This window comes from Pithys albifrons, chromosome 8 (assembly GCF_047495875.1).
Source record: "Pithys albifrons albifrons isolate INPA30051 chromosome 8, PitAlb_v1, whole genome shotgun sequence".
Classification (NCBI taxonomy): domain Eukaryota; kingdom Metazoa; phylum Chordata; class Aves; order Passeriformes; family Thamnophilidae; genus Pithys; species Pithys albifrons.
The window spans coordinates 24,265,714-24,286,749 of NC_092465.1; the positions used below are offsets into that span (position 1 = coordinate 24,265,714).

At 35.9% G+C, this 21,036-nt stretch overlaps 1 protein-coding gene across 1 annotated transcript in view; it reads right to left on the reverse strand.

The window, feature by feature from the left end:
* Nucleotides 1–21,036, reverse strand: part of CCDC141 (coiled-coil domain containing 141) — a 58,450-nt gene that overhangs the window by 12,754 nt on the left and 24,660 nt on the right. The window contains exons 8-18 of the mRNA XM_071562296.1: nt 19,977–20,149; nt 16,263–16,404; nt 13,865–13,984; nt 12,545–12,736; nt 11,510–11,686; nt 9,824–10,003; nt 8,840–8,965; nt 8,064–8,252; nt 7,602–7,781; nt 6,020–6,169; nt 157–297 (exon numbers count right to left, since the gene is read on the reverse strand). Coding sequence (XP_071418397.1) covers nt 157–297; nt 6,020–6,169; nt 7,602–7,781; nt 8,064–8,252; nt 8,840–8,965; nt 9,824–10,003; nt 11,510–11,686; nt 12,545–12,736; nt 13,865–13,984; nt 16,263–16,404; nt 19,977–20,149 — 1,770 coding nt within the window. The remainder of the gene's footprint in view (nt 1–156; nt 298–6,019; nt 6,170–7,601; nt 7,782–8,063; nt 8,253–8,839; nt 8,966–9,823; nt 10,004–11,509; nt 11,687–12,544; nt 12,737–13,864; nt 13,985–16,262; nt 16,405–19,976; nt 20,150–21,036) is intronic.

Below are 21,036 nucleotides of genomic sequence, written 5' to 3' on the forward strand. Positions count from 1 at the left end.
GAAAAATTGTCTTAGGCAATGACTGAGACAGGGGAGGGATATAAAGCTGAGTAACAGGGAAGCTCACAGTACATTTTGCATCTCCTCTGATGGGCTTGGCACAGGCCACAGTAATGCAATCAGTGAAGCCTTTACTTAGCTTAAAATTTCTATTACCTGTATTTTATCTGCATAAGTATCGACTTGCTGAATCTGTATCTTCAGTACTTTCAGATTTCGAGCTTTTTCAGTTTTCTTCATATAGTTAAACTTCAAGTTGTTGAATTTCTTTTTGAGATCTTTAAATGATTCTCTGAGCTGAAAAAAGTAAGCATATTTATAAGTGAAAAAGAAGAAATCAGCACATATCAATTTAGGTTTTTCCAAGAGGTGTGTAATGGACAATTTGAACGCTTAAAATTTAATACATAAATTAATAATACCATACTATCTCATAAAGCATCATTATTTCCTCAGAATTTCTTTATGGTAATGGAAACTCATCATCTTGCTAAATCAGAATTCTGAATGCAGAGCATTGCTTCCAGAATGGCTGGGAGGGGGGGGAAAAATGGGGCAAAGCATGAGATCCTTGTTCAGACAATCTATAAAAAAATTCTGTCCAAGAGCTTTCATTGATTTTAACTAGGTGTAGATGTCCTTCAGATTCTTTAGTCCATTTAGTGGAAATGGTAGCGATGTAAATGTATACCCATACTTGGTTGCAAGAAAAACGTGATTTTACTGAGTCTTGGCAAGTAGATTTATATTAATTCATAGTACCTTTCTCCTACAATATAACACTTATTTATGTCAGGTTGAGCTTTTTATTAGTATGTCATCTCATCCCCACCACTTGTTCAGAAGTCCTGCTTCTGAAAAGCAGATACATACGGGCTTCTTTTTATACAATGTGCTAGTCCGAACATCTTAATACAGTTTTTCACAGCATACAAGGAGGAACACAGCTCTTTGTAGGACCAAGATGTAGACTATATGACCACCTGACTTTCACATAACTCTGCTCTGAGTATGGTAGCAGAAAGATTCTGCCTAAGAGTTTCAGAAAACCTTGCCTAACTCCAGCTAGATAGATTTGGTACTGTGTGACAGCATTAGTACCAGTTAGCACTGAGTAAGTGCAGCAAGCCCAACACTAGGGAAAACAAACTCAGCTAAATTATTGTTAAAGAACTATGAATTTTGTAAGAACAGTTTTCTTTATATTTTTTCTCTGAAAGCTATGAGATTTTCTCTTTTATTTATAATTTTTAAAAAATCCTTTTAGAGTTACAGTTACTTTTTAATTTCTTTAAGCAACAGACAAGCATCAGACAAGTAAAAAACCTGCTTAAAATAAGAAGTATTTCAATTATATTGCAATTACATGATCACATTTTCAAATTATTTATAATTAATTAATATCATTTGAAATTACTGAAATACTGATTATAAGAATTTCAGATCCTTTAGGTCAATAATTTTGCTTTTAGGCTAATGTAGAATAAAGTATGCAAAATTATCTAAAGACACTGATATAAAAGAAATGCAGCAGCTCTAATGCTTTAGGATCTATTCCTCCAGACACACAAATGGAAAACCAACTTAATTAGTGTTAACAAGTTCAAGTCACATCCATACTTCGATATCTAAATATATGTTTGAGTCTTTAATATTAAATAGTCCTACAGACTTCTCCCTTCCTCTCCTCCTCTTCCCTGCCAAAGAATCCAGGGAGCAATGAATGCTTATTTTGCAGCTACTGCTATTGAAACAGCTAAAAATCAATCATCATTATTATTATATACTAAAGTTAATCCATCAAGGGATATATTTTTCATTTTCATTCCTTCTAGTGGGATGTTGCCACATTATTTCTGCAGTGAATAAACAGATGGTGCTCACTCAGTGTAATGGAAAGGAAGAGAATTCTATCACTGGCACTGTGATCTCCAATTAGTTTAAGCTCTTTAGCCTGCCTAAGTATGCAGAGTAATAAAATCTATCTAAAAGCCTCTGCTAATAAAATCACTTCTGCAGAACAATTTTTTTTTATTCAGAACACAAAAGGCTTATTTGCTGCTTCAATTTTGCGGGAAAGAAAAGATGAACAAGAGTTTACTTTAGTTTATTTCACTGGCTTGTGCACAAATACAGGCTGGTAGTGATAATTTATAAGGCCAGAGGCTCTCCTCACAGCAGCATGTGAAATTACATCTCCTTGTTTCAGATACGATGGCTCATGTGTCAAAGGTCTGCAGCTGCTGTCACGCTTCTCTTTTAGCCTCACTGGAAAAACCAGGTTCAGCTCAGGCTTGTACATCATCCCCTCAGAGAGCATGTGCACAACCCCTGTTAGCGCCAGCAATTGTACCAAGGACAATGTGTGGCCCCCAAGTTTTAGAAATCGAAATGTATCTCAGTTTTGCAAGATGAAGTGCCAAATAATAAAGGAGCAATGCATCCTAATATGCTTCAGTGACCTCAGCCCTCTGGTTTAATGGAACTTGTCCCTTGTCTGTTGTGTCATAGTCATTAATCAGGAAGCTGTTCCTAACTATAGTTGCCCTGTCATGGGTGGAGTATGATAGTGGAGGAGAGGGGTTTAAGTACCAATTGCTCCAATTTATCACACAATCACAAAATAAATGGAAAAATCAAGTTATAAAGCTGTTTTAAACATGTTTTTGTTAACAGTACCATTCCAGTAAATGCTTTGATTCCTGTGTGAGCTACTTTAGGAGGGACTTCAATGTTGTTTACCTCTTAACCTTCCCTTTCTATTCATACATAAAACTTTTAGCAGCATTAATAATCAAAATACCCCATAGAAACAGGTGGCTGAAAATAGATTTTCAAAGTGACAAAGATTTAGAAACAGTCAGACAGAAACTGGGAAGAAAGAAAAGGTGCTGTTCCTGAGGCAACAATCAAAATAAATAGCAAGGTAAGAAATGCACTATGTATCAGTTCCTACTGACTTGTGAATAAAGATAGCTCATTACCATTTATGGCTAAAATCTATATTTCCAGTCATATCTTTCCATAAGAATATAAATAATCACATGATGAAAAAGAAATGAGATGACTGGAGAGAGCTGAGAACCTACTTCAGGATCTGTTACTCTTCTGTTGCGAGTTTTGTGTAGACATGCCTAAATGTTATTTTTAAAGTGATCACCTAAAGAAAAGGCTTTTTCATTGCAAAAGTTATTGTATGTAATAAACTATGTCACTTATAACTCCCGGAGCAGATTCAGTGTAGTATTAAGCTCCAGTTACTTGAGGCTTAACTGCTCTCTCACAAGTGCCTGCAGTGAAGGCAGCGGAGTTGCAGCTCCTCAGAGGCTGCCACCCAAACCAGTGACTGCAGCAAGGAGCCCAAACTGGCAAACACAGATCCCAAAAGTCACATGAGCTTTCCTTATACTTTACAAAGATGTAGAGGGCCTTTTTTGGCTTTTTCTAATTCTCTTGAAATTAGAGAATACACACAAAAGGCATGCGTTTTACTCTTCTATCCTCTAAAAACTCATGCCATAGATTCTTGGCTATGAATTTCAGCACTTGATTCCTTGTTTTTATGGAAGCACTAATATGTTACGCACACAGGGGAGCTAGCAAATCCTCTAAATATCTCTTCAAACACCAGTTGAGAGTCCTAATCACCAAAATCCTCATTGGCATGTTGTATTTACACACTTAAATTAATCACATTACACATAAATTAATGTAAGTATTTACACCAGAATCCCAACTATTTTCAGTCACCTTTAAAGTTTGCTCTGTACACTGGTAAATCACAAAATTCATCTGGTTGGATGTTTATATGGTGATAGCCATGAGCAGCTGCTTCTTGCAGCTGGCACATGAAATATTTATTTGCTTAGACACAGTAGACAGTAAATAAATTGTTTGTTCAGGTGGCTCTGCTACATACTAGCAAATACTCAATTTCTGATGATAAAATTAACAGAATTTAAAATACTGAAGTGAATACTCAAACTAATATTCTTGAAGTAATTTAGTGGTTTCTTGATCCCTGAAAAGAATTACTTATAACTACTTAATGAAAGAAAAAAAAGGCAGTATATTAATGCATGTAAAGTAGATTAGCCAAATATTTATTTAGGAAATATCTTCATCTTCTGTGTTATCCTCTGATAGAAAAGGAATCTACGTTCTACATCACTATTTCATTTAGTTTACATTCAATTAGGTTTGGAAATGACAGGTTTTCACTCAACCAGTCAACATGGCCTTCCCAACTGAAATTGAAAAATAAAACAAAAATCAATAATTAACTCTGTAATTGCTATGCAATTATTTTACAGAGAGTGTCCAATAACTATGAGAAGCTAAAACATACATTTTGCCATATAGGGCATGTGGTGAGTAACACATCACTGCTGCAACTTTTTGTTTAAATTTGAGAGACAGAAGATTGTTTTTTTCCCCTACTACTTGCTCTCCCTGGAAATCTAACAAGCAATAAAAATAAAAAAATAATTCTTCTTAGAAAGTAATCACATTCTCTTGCCCTCATTATGTAATCCCAGAACCAAAGGACAGGAATGAGAGATTCCTTTATTGTAACAGTGTGTCTTTGAATACAGCCAGCCTTACACATGGCCTGCTCAAGGAACATTTTCAACAAATTCGGGGGGGTTTCAGTAAAAGCCTAGCTAGAACACTATCTCAAACCTCAAATACTCCGACTCTGCCATGACATTGGGAAGTAGAATGGGACTTCTTGATTAGGTATTTCATGCTTTCCTTCTCTTCCACAGCATGGTTCCCTCTGCCAGAGTTCTCTTTACCACCTGCTATTCTATTACCACCTACCACCAGTCAAGGAGTTACCTCATAGAAGACTGATGCACAAAAGATCAAAGTGATACACACAGCTTATAACTGGCAAAGGGACTAGAAATATAACTGATACTAAGAAAAATCTTTTTTGATGGATATGTTTTTTCAATTTCAAATTACCTTTTTGTGAAAATGGACACTTTCCATAAACACACAAAAAATATTTGTTAAAAAAAAAGAAAATCCAAACAATTTTTTCCTTAAAAACAATTGGGACAAAAATAAGAGTCATCTCTTCTTTGGTGATTTTCAGAAAATACAGTTTTTCTTTGCTTAGGTGTGGATTTACTTAGCAAAAACTAAAAATAAGGAAACATAACTTTAAGTGCCTGTATTTTTACTACATATGCTTCACAGTTTAGGGAACATTAGTTTGTAATCCTTCTCACTTGGAATCCAGTTTCTGTACTCCATGGATGCAGAGAAATTCAATCTACAGAACATCATGTTTAGAGCCTATCAGCCTCTTAGTTTAATGGATCTCTCTGAGAAAATTAATTCTTTGAAAAGTTTTTCCTAAATTAATTTTTTTGCAGGGACAACTATCCAATTCAACTTGCTAACATGTGAATGGATTTGTATTTGGCCTACCAAGATGCTAAGCTGATAATCATATAAACTGAGTAAATATTCCTAACCTAAGTTCCATAATGCTAAATTCTAATCTTATGTGCCAATGAGCCTTTCTTCCTAGCAGTTTTAAAGTATCACAGCTTGTGTTAATGAAAAAATATTAAGTACTAAATTACTCTGAACTTTCCATTAAAACACTGAAAGTTCTTTCTAATAGCCTTACAACTGCAACATATATAAATTCCACTTTTGATTGAAACTTTTGCTTCATAAGAAAAAATCTGAAGACTCATGTTTCAGATGAAGCTGGCTGAGCTGAAAGCCAAAGAAAATAGAGCTGCTCTATTTCCAGTTCTCTTGGTACAGTACGAACACTTTATTGCCAGCCAAACAGCTTGACAGAATCCTGAAGCACAGAGGTACGATCCATGGATTCCTGTCACTGCTGCATGGATCCAATGTTGCTGATAAAATGAAAATCTATTTTTCTGGGTACATATGAAGCATTATTGGGAATGGTAAACAATAATGTATATTACAGAACACAACAGCCCTTTTAACAGTAATTTAATATGTTGGCATTTATCACATTTACCTCATTTATCTCCTCTTGAGTGGTGCAGTGTTGGAAACGCTGCAACAGTTCTTCCTCATACTTATCAGCTTTGGAGTTCCAGTTAATGCTATCACACTCAAATCTAGCAAGTTCTTGCTTCAGATTCTTTACAGAAACATTCAAGCAATTCTAATCAGGGAACAGACAAAGAAATTTATCAGTCTCAGGAAAGGTATTGATTTAACCAATCTAAAATGAAAATAATTTAAGGCAGAACATGCATAGTTATTCACAATAGGCTAATGTATGGCCAGACTTCGCGAATGAAGATTTGGGAAGGGCTCTCCCCACGTGGCTGTGCCCTCCCAGCCTGTGCAGTGGATGTTTTAGGTGAGGCACAGCGTGCACAGAACTGGCCCCACTGTTTAAGTCCTGAGGTCCATTTGCCACGGCCAAGCGAGCTTGGACAGTGACAGTGAAGTCCTCGGGACTGTCACAGCACCCGGTACTAACCGAGGTTGACCCTGCTGAGCATCCGAGATGTGATGGGATGGGATGTGATGTCAGGGAGGCTTGAACTGCCAGAGGATGGTCCCGACTGAGACTTGAACTCAGGTCCTTGGGATTCAGAGTCCAGAGTGCTCTCCTTTACAAAATGGGACCACCTCATAATAGGCTAAAGTAAACTATTAAACCTCCACTGTAAGAAGAGCAGGTACATAGCAGCTCCAACCACCAGCAATCTGAGGAGTGGGTTTGGGTCAGTCACAACCTACATATGGTGTCTTCTCTGAGCAAAGAGGAAGTGTCCTACTCTAGGCCTTTACCACCTGCACAACGGCTCCTTTCTGCCATAATCAATTGATGGATTCTGAGGAACAGACTAGCATTGGGAATAATCGAGGCAAGTCATAAGGAATATCTTGCTTTCTTTCAAAATACTAATACAGGGCAATGAAAACTCTGCCCTGAATAAATAACTGGTTTTTTAAATTATATCCATCTTTTCATGTAAATCAGTCTTGAATCCACTAATAAGGTCACATGGTTATTATATTTCCTTTTTTGTTCTTCAGTTGTCCTTCTTTATAGGAGAATAGATGTGCAAAGTAACATTTACAAATTAGCAGGATTCTAATACATAGATGTGGCATTGAAGAAACCACAATCAGCACCTTGAATGCCACAAAAAATACTGGAGAACAGAAAGGCATGCTTTTTTTCCCCAAGTAATGGTATTTTAAAATCAGTATCCTCCCTATTTCAAATCTGTTTCAGTTTTCCAGTGTAAAATGTTATCACAGATCACTGAAGAAATAAAACAAGAATTCAAAGATACTAATTTTTCTTTATAAAAGCAATTTTAATGTGAATAACTACTGAAAAGTATGTTTCAACATTACTGGATATTTAATTTAATGGCTGTATATTTGCAAACACTAAAAGGCAGAAATCTTAAACTTATCAACTGTTTTAGATTTTATGTTTTGCTTTATTTTAAAATCATCTTAAAAGCTCTCTGTTTTTCTCCAACTATTAATACATCTAAAATTCAGTCAGATAGCTCCAATAATCTTCCATAAATATCCTTCATTTCATAAATAATTATAATTATACTCACACGTTGCTGCACTGCAGACAAGATATCCACTCCCTGGCTAATAAGTAGTTTATATAGCTGTCTAATATGTGTGTGTTTCTCCTGAGAATTCACAAGGTAGGCTTTAGCATGGTGCACATTTTCTGAGTCCTCACATATTTCAGGAATATCCAGTTCTCCTGATTTTGATAGACATTCCAGCTGAAATACATAAGAATGAAAAGCCATGTGTGTTTAAAGTGGCTTACAATTTCTTCCTTACCCATCTAAACTTGAGGTGGATTTAAATAATTAAATTTGTGTTCAGTTCTGAATTTTAAATTCTACAAGTTCATGCAGTTTTAGATTCAAAATTTTAATTTTGATCACCAGTCTGCTATTTCTTTGTAAAAAAGGAAAAAAAGAAGAAAGACAAGAGGAACCAAACCCAAAGAGTGTTTAACTGCAATGGAAAGAATGTATATTTTAAAATATAATACTCACTTCATTTTTAATGTGATGGAATTTGACTGTCTTTTTGAAAATCTCATCATATTCTATCATTGCATCCTTCATGGTTTGATGGAAATGAATAAGCTCACTTATTCTTCCAGAATTCTCTTTCACAGTAAATCCTTTCTGGCTTGGCAATTCTAATAATTTTATCAGGTACTCAAGCTCAGCCTTCAGTTGCTAGCAAAAATAGAAGAAGTTACCCAAATTGCACAAATATAATTGCAATTGCTCCTTTACATTTAACCACTTTAAATTGCCTTGGGGAAAAGTCAGTGCCATGCACTTTAAAACACTCTCCACATACTGTACTTTTTGCTGGACACAAATCTCAGCTGTCACCGAGAAACAGCCTTGAATGAAAACAAGTCATACACCATTATAGGCCAATGGCAGGCTGAACTGCTACAACTCACAGACAGCATTCACAGGAGGCAGGAGGTTCAGTAGGATGTATTTCAGCCTCTGACCAGCTCTAAATTCAAAAGCATGAAGCTGATCCTCTTCTTGTACTTCCACCACCCCAGTTCTTGTGTGTCACTTTAATACACAGCTAACACTGCACAAGACATTCTCTGGACACTGAAGGTAAAATGTGTTCTCCCCTATCTTATAAAAACACACAAACTCTTTGTCCTGGAAAAGTGATGTAAAACATAAAGCACTGCAACCCCAGACAGTGTCTGGCATCAATATGAACATGAATCTTTATTGGACCAAAAAAGAGCTTTTGATCCACCACTCACTCCATTAGCTTGGTTTCTCACCTGATACTGTGGTTTCATTTGATTAAGCTTTTTCTGTAGTTCCAAAACTATTAAAAGGTCACTTCCAAGGTCAACTAGTGCTGCAGGGTGGAGAGCCTCTTGAAGAATCTCTAATCCATGAGTAGTCTAAAAGATAATCAAACAGTTCAGAATATCTAACAGTACTGAATAAACCCCCCCATTTAAAGTCAAACTAAATTTAAAACAAGAATCTTCCTCAAACCAGGCACCCAAATTCTGTCAGTAAGGCCTCTCTGTCTCAAACTCTCTGACTGAACAAGGGTGATAAGAAATCTTTAAGACACCATGAGATAACAATTTGGACACCAAGACGAGATGACTCCCACACACACAATGTGCATTTTCTGTGGTAACAGATGTGATTTAGTGATAAGCGGCACCAGGGAAACAGTGGCTACAAACTTGGTTCTGCTACTGGCCTAGCTAATGTTGTTTTTACAGAGCATTGCAGATGGTGCTCCTTGTGCCAAGGAGTTTTCAATCCTCTTTCCATATGAACATGGTTGGACTTGAGTTTAGTAACTACTAGGACACAGTTTAGTTTAGTAACTATTCAGTCAAAACAAAATGGTGCTTAAAAAAAACCCAATCAACCAACCAAAAAAAACCAAAAAACAAAAAACCCAACCAACCAACAACTCCAAACAAAGCAAAATAAAACAAAACAAAAAAATAAAGAAAAAACCCACTTCTGATAAAGCATTGATTAAACCTGAATAAAACTTAAAATATAAAGTGGAGACTTGCACTTGTATACATTTCAGTAAGGGAAAAAAAAGATCAAAAGCAGTTCACATTTCCTGATGACTGAATGGCAGAACAGACTATGGAAAAGTGTTGTATCTTACTGATCCTCACTCTTTCTTAAATGATATCTCTAGTACTTGATGAGAGACATACAGACAAACAAGTAACAATACCAAAATGTTTGCCACTGTTGCTTTTCCTAGCTATTTTACTTACAATTTTTAGTTGTTCTTTAAATATCTGACATTGTTGCTTGATGGGTTTTACTTGAGTAATTTTCAAATTCCAGATTGCCCAAAGTTCAGTCAGCTCTTTCCTTTCTTTATTCAGATTAAAAATTATATCTTCTGTTATTTGTACAGATTTTTCTACTGTTGATACAAAACTCTCATTTACCTGGCAAGTAAACAGACACATTTTTCCACATGTTTTTATAAAATACAATTAAAATCTCATGATATTAAAATCTCAACAAAGCTTAATAAAAAAACAACTAGTCTAGTGTAACATTTTTTAAAGATTTCTCTTACTTTTAAATACACTTTTCTCTTAGAAATAAGCATAGATCAATAGAATTTGTATACTGAGGACATGGCTAAAGTTGGAGTTTAATACCTAGCACAGGTCAGTAATGGCTGAATTTTTGCCATGTGATGGCTGTTTAACACTCATTCAAAAAAAATTCTGAATAAACAAAACTACCCAAAATGGCCTTTTGGGGAATAAACAGCAACTGGAAACCAAAGTAGATAAAGAAAAAACCACTCCTTTGTGCTGATAAACAAAGCAGCACTGAAGCATGGGAGGGCTATAGGACTAAAGTGTCTAATATTCAATCATTTGGTATTTTTGACTCTTTTCCACAGATCCTCTATGAGGAATACCAGAAAACTTGGTAATGCTATTTATGTGTTTCCCATTTATTTTTTTAAGTGATGTTTTCTTAAATTACTTGTATGATCTGTATCTTCTAGACAGTTAAAAACTACAACCTAAGGATATTGTGGCAACAAGGTAGCAGCAAATATGGTCTCAAAACACTTCCAGGCCTTTAGGGAGATAATACCTGAATATATGATGAGACTTTTAGTGACTGAAGTGCAGCCTCCTATCCACACATGTTCAGTTTGCCATTACTCTGACTGTCTTACCTGTGCTTGGCTATATCCAGCTGTGACACATGCACTTCCACCCACCCCGACAGCCTGAGCACTTCCCTCCTTCACTAAGTGGTCCCAGCTAATCCTGCAAGATGCTCTGGATTACCAACACCACTTTCCCTTCTCATCCTAATGCAACTGCTCCCTACTCGGTCCTATAAAAGCAGAAAGAACAGCTGGGTATCCAGGCTGTCTGCATTAACTGGGATTACTTTAGGAGGTGTGGCTTAGGGAATGATTGCACATCCCAAGCAATCATCCCATGAAGGGTAGTTGGAAACTTAGATCAGGATGCCAAGGCAGTGTAGCTGAACCCAAGACAGAATGTAAAGACACCAGGAAAGATTATCTGTAAGGAAGTAGCTCTAACATCCATTTCTTTGGAAGAATTACGATACTCAATCAGTAAGGACTGCCTGCCTCTTAGTGGAAGTGAAATAGATGTTACACTGTACCTGCATATATGCTGCTTTCCAGCATGAACAGATGTCTGCACACACATCTGTATGCATGGATTCGATCATTAAGGGCTCTGTCATTGTAATCACAATAATTTTTTATATTACTTCTAATGAAAATAAGCACTGAAACAATACTTTCATATTTTAAAAGTATTTAGCAGCATTAGTCCCTTTAAAACAAGGTACTGGAGAAATCATAATCCATCAGTCACAGAACTAGGATTAGACCTCATCAATGGCAAATACAAAATATTTAATATGGTTTATCAGATTAAACTCACCACATTTACTAAATTAAGAAAATAGCAACCCATATTTTGGGTGGAAAAAATCTTCTTTATGGTCTTTTGCCACTGAGCATTAGCGGACTCCACTGCAATTTTGTTTTCAGCCTCCCTGTTTGTCTGTAGTTGTTTCGATTGATAGAATTCCTTCAGGTTTTTAATACCATCATTCACCTATAGAAAGACATAAAATAAACATCAAAAACCAAATCAAAAGGTGAGCTGTTATAATCAGAAGTTATACAGACATGATAAATTTGAATAGCAGCCTCTGAATCTTTTCCTTGTTTTAAGATACATTATATTCCCTAAAATCTATACAAACACCAAATAATAAAATAGTTTTAAAAAACTTATGAACCAGGAGATGGAAAGCAGACAGCAGCAATTAGCTCAATTTCCGTCACATACCATTACATGGATTTTATATTCCAGTACAGGAATGCACTGATTTTCACAGATCTGTTTAATACAAAGTAACTGAAGTTAGCAATAAACAGAAGCAGATGAAATCCAATTTTTTGATAGCTTATTACCCAATAAATAAACCCTATGGCTAATTTTATTGAATAGTTTCTATTCTCAATGTATTTCTAAATATAAAAGAACACTGTTGCAGAATCTTAAAATGGAATCCAGACCAAAATGAAAATTAATAGTCCTGGGCATCCTTGGAAAAGCTACCAAAATTATGTCGATATTGAATTGATTATGATTTCAGCTAGAGCTAGTTTTTATTTAATTTTTAAATCCATTCAGCTGAATTAGCACTTCAGTGGAAGTAGTGCAAGACAGCATTAAATATCTATATCAACATATTATGTAACATTTTTAAAAGTTATATCAAGCAAAATCACTATATTTGATATTCAGATTACATATACAGAAGTATTTTCATTGTGCATATAATGAGAGTGCACATGTGCAGAGGAGAAAAATTAAAATTGATTACAATACTTCCTACAATGGAAGCACATTTTTTACTTGAAAGATTTTCACAGTCTAGTCAGGGAACACATAAGTAATCCATACCTCCACAGCTGACTTTAAGAAGGTCACGTAAGTTTCTAGAATTTCTAATTTTGAACTAATGTTTTTTTCAATTTTTTTCAGCTCTTTCCTCAGAAAGTCAGTTCTGCTAGAAAAAGCTGCCACCTGCTCAGGTTCCAACTCTTCCATATCTTTGATGATTCCCTCAGCTGCTTCCAGTTCATATGAAGTTTCCTTTGAGGGTAGAAGCACAGAAAAATATGTATAAATGACTGAAAAGTACTTGTGAATATTGATATCACATTGCTAATTTTCAATAGGATTGCTTTCTTATGTATAATTCAATTACTGGTTTAAAAAGCTCATAATGGACATTATATGCCAAAAATATCCATTTCTTTCCTAGAAATGATGGATGTAGTTATTCAAATAGCTATTTTGAAATCTAGCATATCCCAATCCACAGAAAGAATAGGTAGAAGAGCTGACTATTGATGAAGGTAACACCTCAGCATGCAAATATTTGGCAGAAAAGACATTAAAAACTATTATACAATCTTGAGGAACAAAATGAAGTTCTCACTCATCTGCTGAGCTTTTCATAATGTCACTATGTGCTCTCCAGAATTTCTTTAAAGTGAATTTTATTTCCACAGGCACTGTGGACCCATCCCTTGGGTCCCATAAACTGTTGTCTGAAACAAAAGAGCTCCACGGGAGTAATGGAGTTTTGAGAATTTAAAATACATAGGATACTGCTAAAATAGATACTGCCAGGTTGTTCAGCTTAGGCATGGAATATGCACCTATGTCAAGGCAGTGAGGGGGATTCAACTGGTTTTAAACCACTTACAGATATTGCAGTATTCCTGTGGGAGTTGGAAAGGTGCTGGATGTGACTTGAAAACTGCCTTCTGCGTGTTACAAAGCTGAGCACTGCAGTGCTCTTATACCATGGCTGCATTCCTAACGTGGCCAATGGGTATGTGATGGCAACTTTACAGCCCCCTTCAAAGTTTCTCCAAATGGCAACTACTTTTATTGGCAATTCATCCCTTTCATTTAGGATAATAAACTACACAAGGCTTTTCTCTGACTCTGACTGTCTAGAGGAGTCTTCCTATCAAGGGTTGGCACTAGGATCTTGAGGCAGTAACAAATAACATGATGGGATACAGACAATGGGGCAAAACAACAATATAATGGCTGACTTGTAATGCTATCTGTGGTTTTGCTCATTAACTATGCTTCTTGAATATAACCTGTAGTACCAAGAAATTCTCAGCCTCTCACCTTATTTAGAATTACATACAGCATGCATTTCTTTCTACAAGTACTTAACGTCATTGAAGGGGGTTTTACCTTTGCTTGTTTAGCCAGTTCAAGGTGTTTATTCAGAACTCTTTCTGACTCACACAAATCTGAGCCGATCTCCATACCAACAGCAAGCGTCAGGGTGATTTTTTTAACTGCTTGCAACACCTTCATTTGAAAGCATTATTCACATGGTTAATTTACATCAGTAGAACCAGACACCAAGTACATACAACATAGCTGCTCACTCATACCCCACACCATCCTCCCCTCTTCAACCCTAAATGGTGGGATGGAGAGAAGAACTGAAGAAAAGGTAAACCTTGAGCCTTAATATCACAGTAGTCAGAGAAAGGCAGGAATTAGAATATAAAGGAAGAAAACTCTCCTATTTCTCCTAAGAAAATTCTAACAGGTGTGGTCCAAAACACCCTCCTGTTTGCTCTCATTTTGTTGATAGTGCTTTCCTTTACCTCACGTATCCCAAGCTTGTGATTTCACTAAGGCACAACTGGATTACAATCTAGGTATTATAGCCCTGGCAGAAATATTTATATTCTGCTCCAGGTTTTTTTCTCAAAGTACATATAAAGCTTCTCTGCCAAGGCAAGAGACTATTTTTGTGCAGATGTATGTAGAGAATTCCATTTCATTGTCACTGTAAGATGTTACATATACATTATGACAACTAAACAGATTATGAAAAGCACAGGCTGATGACTACACACAGCACGTATAGTTATTATCAGACAAGTGAATTCACATGTAACTTTTTTTTAAGAAGTTGCTGCTAACAGATTCAAACTTGATTGCATAAAGCTGAGGGGCAGTTGACTTTAGCATCAGAGTATTTGAGATATTTTGCATTAGAAGGTTAGAATGAAAAGTCTTTTACTTGATAGGAATAAAACAATAAACACTCTTAAATGCAATGAAAAATCATGTGTTATGACACGTCTCCAAAATGCAAGGCTGGAAACAAAGTGATCAGAACAAAGTGCAGATTGAAACCTTATATTCAAGCAGGAATCTACACTTTAAGTAAAAATAACCTTCATAAGTGAAACTTCAACTTAAGGTTCATAACATTCTGGTGACATAATTTCTACAAGGCCAACAGCAGCTAGCAGTAAATTTTTTATTTTTAGCTAGATTCAACAATATTTTCACTGTGTTCTAATATCATAAGGCCTCTTCTATATCATTTATAAATGGTATAGAAAAGGACCAATTTGTGGTAAATTGACTTTACATTTGATTTGGAATAGTTCACTATAAACATCATGCAAGTAAAAAATATCAGATTGTAGACTTAATTATTCAGTCATTAAATTTGATTTATTTTTCTCGTCTATACTTGGGATTTCCTTCATAGGAACATTGCTAAAAGGTTATATATTTAAAATTGAATTTACACATGGAAACTTATTTAGGAGCAATGCGTCTATTCCATCTCTGACAAGTCATGAAAAAGGTCTGTAGTACTACATGACATTCAACAGTTTAAAGAAGGTTGTTGTGTCCTTGATGCATCAGTATCTTAATTAGCAAAAGGAATTTTTAGTGTGAAGGGAATCTAGTCTCCTTCAGCTTTACTGAAAACGTGCTGGGATTTAGTCACCGTGTTTATTAACCCTGAAGTTTGCCACACTTCTGTTTTTATTTTCTGTCAAATGAAACAGAACACACAGGAATAGCACAGGAAACCTGTCAGCAGGTCACAGTTCTGATTGCTCACACCTTTCCCAAAAGAACAAAGTATAATATTTCATTAGCCAAGCAAATCCATGCTTAATTGAACATCACCAGTAAAACGTTCTCATGGAAAGAAGCTGCATTTAGGTTCCTTTGTGTTTATAATAGCATTTTAACTACAACTGTGTACTCTCTAACCAACCAGTATTTTACTTGTAATTATTTGAGTCAACTTTAATGTTCCCATACCTAAATTATGGAAATGAAATGCACTGTTCATGAATGCATTAGGAAGAAGACATGTTGTCATGATGATAATAATCAATACGAAGATGATCAGAACACTGGAGCACCTCTCCTATGACAACAGACTGAGACAGTAGGGGTTGTTTGATCTGGAAAAGAGAAGCCTCCAGGAAGACCTTTACAGCACATCCTTCCAGTACCTAAAGGGCCCTACAGGAAAGCTGCAGGAGGACTTGGATTGCTAGGACAAGGGGTAATGGCTTCAAACTGAGAAGGGTGGGTGTAGGTTAGATGCAAGGATGGAATTCTTCACTATGAGGGTGGTGATGCACTGGCACAGGTTGTTCAGAGAAGTGGTTGCCCAACCCGTAAAAGTGTTCAAGGCCAGTATGGATAGGCCTTTGAGCACCCTCATCAAGGGGAAGGTGTCCCTGCCCATGGCCAAGGTCTAGTTGATATCTAAGGTCCTTTCCAACCCAAACTGTTCTATGATTTTATGATGTACCTTATTTAGATGATCTTCAAGTGAGGCAGTCCATTGTTGTTTCTTCCAAGTAAATTCTTTATAATCTGGACACTGCTTGGTTAATTGATCTACCTTTTTTTGAACATATTCCATCATTTTCTGAATTCCTGTCACCCAAGAGCTAAAATGGAAAAGTAGAATTGTTTATTTCTCATTTTTTGCTCAACATACAGGATGATTAAGATTTTAAAAACCCCAACACCTTTTCTGTTGATTTGTATGACCAGTAACTTATGAAATGTAAACTGTGACCCTTAAAACAAAAATAACCAAGAGAAATATTAAAATTAATAAAAAATTTGATAATTTCTAGAACACAGGAACAACATTTCCAAACAAGTAATTTATTACAAGTGCATAAGGTAGATTTAGATTTTAAAGAGGTTACCACATACCATTAAAAACTAAAGTTTTGATATAGGAAAAAGAAAACCCCATATCAATAGATTCACTGCTGAAGTTTATTTATCATAAAAATTTTTTGTAAAACAAACATGTTTAAAATGTTTTTACATTCCTTTACTTTCATCAGAAGCTTATATTAATGCAGGTGCTTATTGGAGGTTTCCAGTATCTTCATTCAAAAAATGCAATGCAAATCTAGCAAAACCCAATATGAACAAAGTCAGATGATTCCTTCTCTTCATTAATAAATACATTGTCTGAACAGCTGGAGAATCTGGCTTCTGTATTAAAACTGGCAGAGCATGCTATGCCTTCTCTATCACAAGTGATGAAAGAACTCTAAAATGACTGTGCTCCAACTACACCTTCGTGGAGCTGGCAGCTATTTACAAATTCCACACAAATTCCACACAAATTCCACACAAATTCCACACAAATTCCACACTTGCTGCCAGTTACTTCAAGAATACTGCCAGATCACACACAATTAACAACTATGCATCTTGTCACCAGATTATACTTTCTTGTCTGTCTTGTCACAAAGCAGCTTTTTGAAAAGATGCCTAAACATTTCTGCATCCGCATCCTTCACTGCCTTGAAATGGTGACTGCCCACGTCCTTCAGGATTTCTAGTTTGGTTAGATAAAGGAAATGGGAAGTCTGTGAGGGCAGCTAAGACTACTAAGTGCTTGTGCAGTAAGGGGACCAAAAGAGTAAACAGAATTTAATCTCAATAGGTGTTCTGTTTTCTGTTCTCCTTTGACCCTCAGCTGTTCATACAAATCTTAGCTCATGATACTCACTGGGTTAAACACTGGCCAGCATTTAGGGATAGCACAGTGGCTTTCACATGTGAAGGAGAGGCCTCTTTCAACACATGAACACTTCTGAAAGAATATTCTGGAATATAACTTCTTACCACATTTGCTGACAGAACTCACTTTGCCACCATTACTACACTTCGGAGGTGGCGGGAGCATTTTGGGTATCTCCTAAAGCCTTGAATTGGGGAAAAACCCTCAGATTCGTCTGGGTGTTTAACAAGTTCAGCATGAGTCAGGATCATCCTTGTGGCATGGAGGACTAGCCCTGTGCTGAGCTCTGGAACAGGTCAGCCAGCAATTCCCTCCCTCTGCTATAAAGGCTTGTGAAAATGCAGCTAGAGGCCAGTTTGGCCAGTTTTAGTCCCCACAGCACAAGACAGACAAGCAGAAGTGACCTGAGCAGAGACCATCAAGATGGTTGGAGGGGGTGCTGACAGAACTCTGCTCAGACTAGAGAAGAGGTGATCCAACCACTAGCTGTCTCTCACTATCCATGAGGAAGTGGGGCGGTACAAAAGGTAGGATCCAAGTTTTTCCAGCAAATGGACAAGAGAAAATGCTCACAAGCTGCAGCAACACAAACTTTTTCTGGGTATAACATGTTTCAGAAGAAAAGTGCTTGTTTTGAGCAAGGGATTGGGCCAAATGACCTCTAGAGTTACTTGTCAGTTTAAATTATTCCATGATTGTAATCCTCAGGCCCATGCCTAGGAATATTAAGTGTTCCACTTGCACAGTAGTACTAGTACTACTCATTGAAATATATGGCAAATTCATTACATCCAGGCAGGCAATGAGGCCTGAAAGCAACAGGGGAAAAAGCTGAAAATATAACATTCTGTGTCTGCTTTCTTATAAAGAGACTTATTTATTTTTAGGATTTAAGCACCTGGAATTTTTCACTGTTCTTTAGAAACAGCAAACGACATTTCTACTCAGGTTGCCTATTAAGTTTCACCTTTTCTCTCTAAATTACTACTACTTCAGCTGTAAAGTTTTGTCTTTTAAAAATTATAATGTCTTCTAAGCAGAAATCTAACCTTTTTATTATTTATAGAGTATCTTGAGCAACACTTTGGCACACAGGAGATATGCCTTTAGCATTATCTGGTTTTATTAACTTTTACAAGAAACTACCAATAGGGTTATTTTGAAAAATTCATCTCATTGTTTTTGATGTGTACCAAAGATATTTTACCATCCCACTGATGGGTTGAACTGTTTAAACACTTTTTAAAAACTCTTAATAAGGAAAAAAGAAAATTAATGACTCATCATTTTAGGGATCCATTCTCTACCAAGGTTGTTAGTGTTCCTAACATTAATCAGTGCTGTGCAGACGTATTTTGAAGCACAACACCTGCTTCTGTTGAGGTTACAGGTGCAGAACATGAAGTCCGAGAGAACAGCAGCATGTGTTCTGGAATTATGGCTGGTTTAGCAATCAGTCAATGTTTCACTGCAGAAAACCCACTTCCCTTATATCTAATTAAATTATCAGGAAACAGTAACAACAGCTGTAAAATCAGCTTGCAAGTGTTTCCAAAACAAGTTTCTACTTGAATTTTGTATTTCATCCCATTGTTCAAGACAATTCCATCTGGGGTGATAGGTGAAGGGACTGTAGATGAACTTTTTCACAAGGTAATGAGATTAAAGACTTATTTACACTTTCAGTTGTTGTGTTAACATATTAGGAATAGTTAAGTACATAAGCATACAATGGAAAGTTAGAGCTAAGCTGACCAATAGACAACCATCAGCCATGGTCATTGCTCTGCCTTTGAAACAGAACTCATTAGTATAAATGGTCTTCATTCTTACTGCACCAGCCTCCTTCTAAGAACTGAGAAGCAGCAGATAGTAAGCCACTAGAACTGATTCTAAATTAAGTTATGTTTTATATCAGTGTGAAAATCACACAAGTGGAGTGCAAGATCACTGTAATTTAAAAAAACTTTGGAAGAAAAAAAATTATTTATTCACGGATTAAAACTACTGAAAACTAGAAGAATTTCTATCTTTTATGCAATGGGTTTATCCCCCATATTTTTATCTTGCATCAATTCATATTATAATTGCTGTAATTCTGTATTTCAAAAAGGTCTAAAAGGAGTCCAGTGGGAGCAGAGAGTGCTCATAGCCAGATATACTTTAATTTACATACATTTACTTCTCCAAAACGTTAACAAACCATTGTTTCTGATACTGCCGTAACACACCAGCTTCACTGTTTGAGACCACTCCTACAAGTAAAATGTAACATTCCTAAAGATTTTTGTTAAAGAGATTGGTTTTGGAAATACCAACAGAGAAGTGTGACAGAAGCATTGAGTCTTTAAATGTACACCTGCCTAGTAAACTGCACTGGCTCTAAATGCAGTCTGATTGTAAGTAGTTAAGTCATAAAGCAAGAAGTAGATATGGAGAAATTCAGCAGATGTGCAAAAATGGAGGGAATACCTGTGCGAATCTGCTTTATTAAGTAAAGTTTGTCCCTTTTGCATGGTAGTCACTGTGCAGCCTTTAATTGCTTCCTGTAATTCCTCATACTTCATTGTCAAGGTAGGCAAATGTAAGCCTTCTGAGTTAAAGATTTTTTGGTAATTTTCAATACCTTCAAGACCATCAAGTACCTAAAGAAAAAAGAAAAGTATCTGTCATCAATATTTCTATTTACAACGTGCATCTATTTTTAAATAAATAGAAGGTCAATAGATGTTTAATATATGACATTTCTTCAGAAATGAAAAGCAAATTTTAATTTAGGATCTGATACTGATTTCCAGGTCACAGAAGAACACGGGTATAATTCAATGCGAGTAAGTAAGGGAATACAACATCATGATTACTCTTTGAAGTTAGAACTATTCCATTTTTCCAGCAACAGTCAGGCCACTTTGATACACTGAAGCAAAACCACGTCAGAACAAGAGTAATACAACACATTAGTACTCAAAAGTTTTATTGAAACACATTCTCAAAGAGTGTTACCAAAACTTTTCTTTTTTTTTCTTCCATGCTTTAAATTTATTAATTGTATATCCAACAAGTAAATTAAAATTAAATATATTTTTATTAGAACGGTAGGCTTTGATTTTGCACATAATCAACTTTGATTTGGTTATACCCATACTCTGTTTTCCTCTACTGTAAGCAGAAGTTTCTCCTTTCAATTCCAGAAGAAAGTGACAAAAGTACTCTGCCAAGGCTCCTGACTTTTTTAAAGAGTAAGGACAACATTACAATACTATATTACTAAAGTCAGTGCATAAAATAGTAACCTGCTGAAACCTACTGTGCATAATTAGCATCATAGCAGGAGCGCCATATTGTCTTATACAGATTATTTTTTTGCTGCTCTAAACACCAGAATAAAAAAGTAGCAAATCAGTAGACAATGTCTAATAGCATTAATTTCTCAATTAATGAATCAAAAATAGTATTACTATGCAATGGACTGTTCTATATACATATTTTTAAAGGAAAGCCAACAGTTTGTACACTAACCAAACTTGTGTTC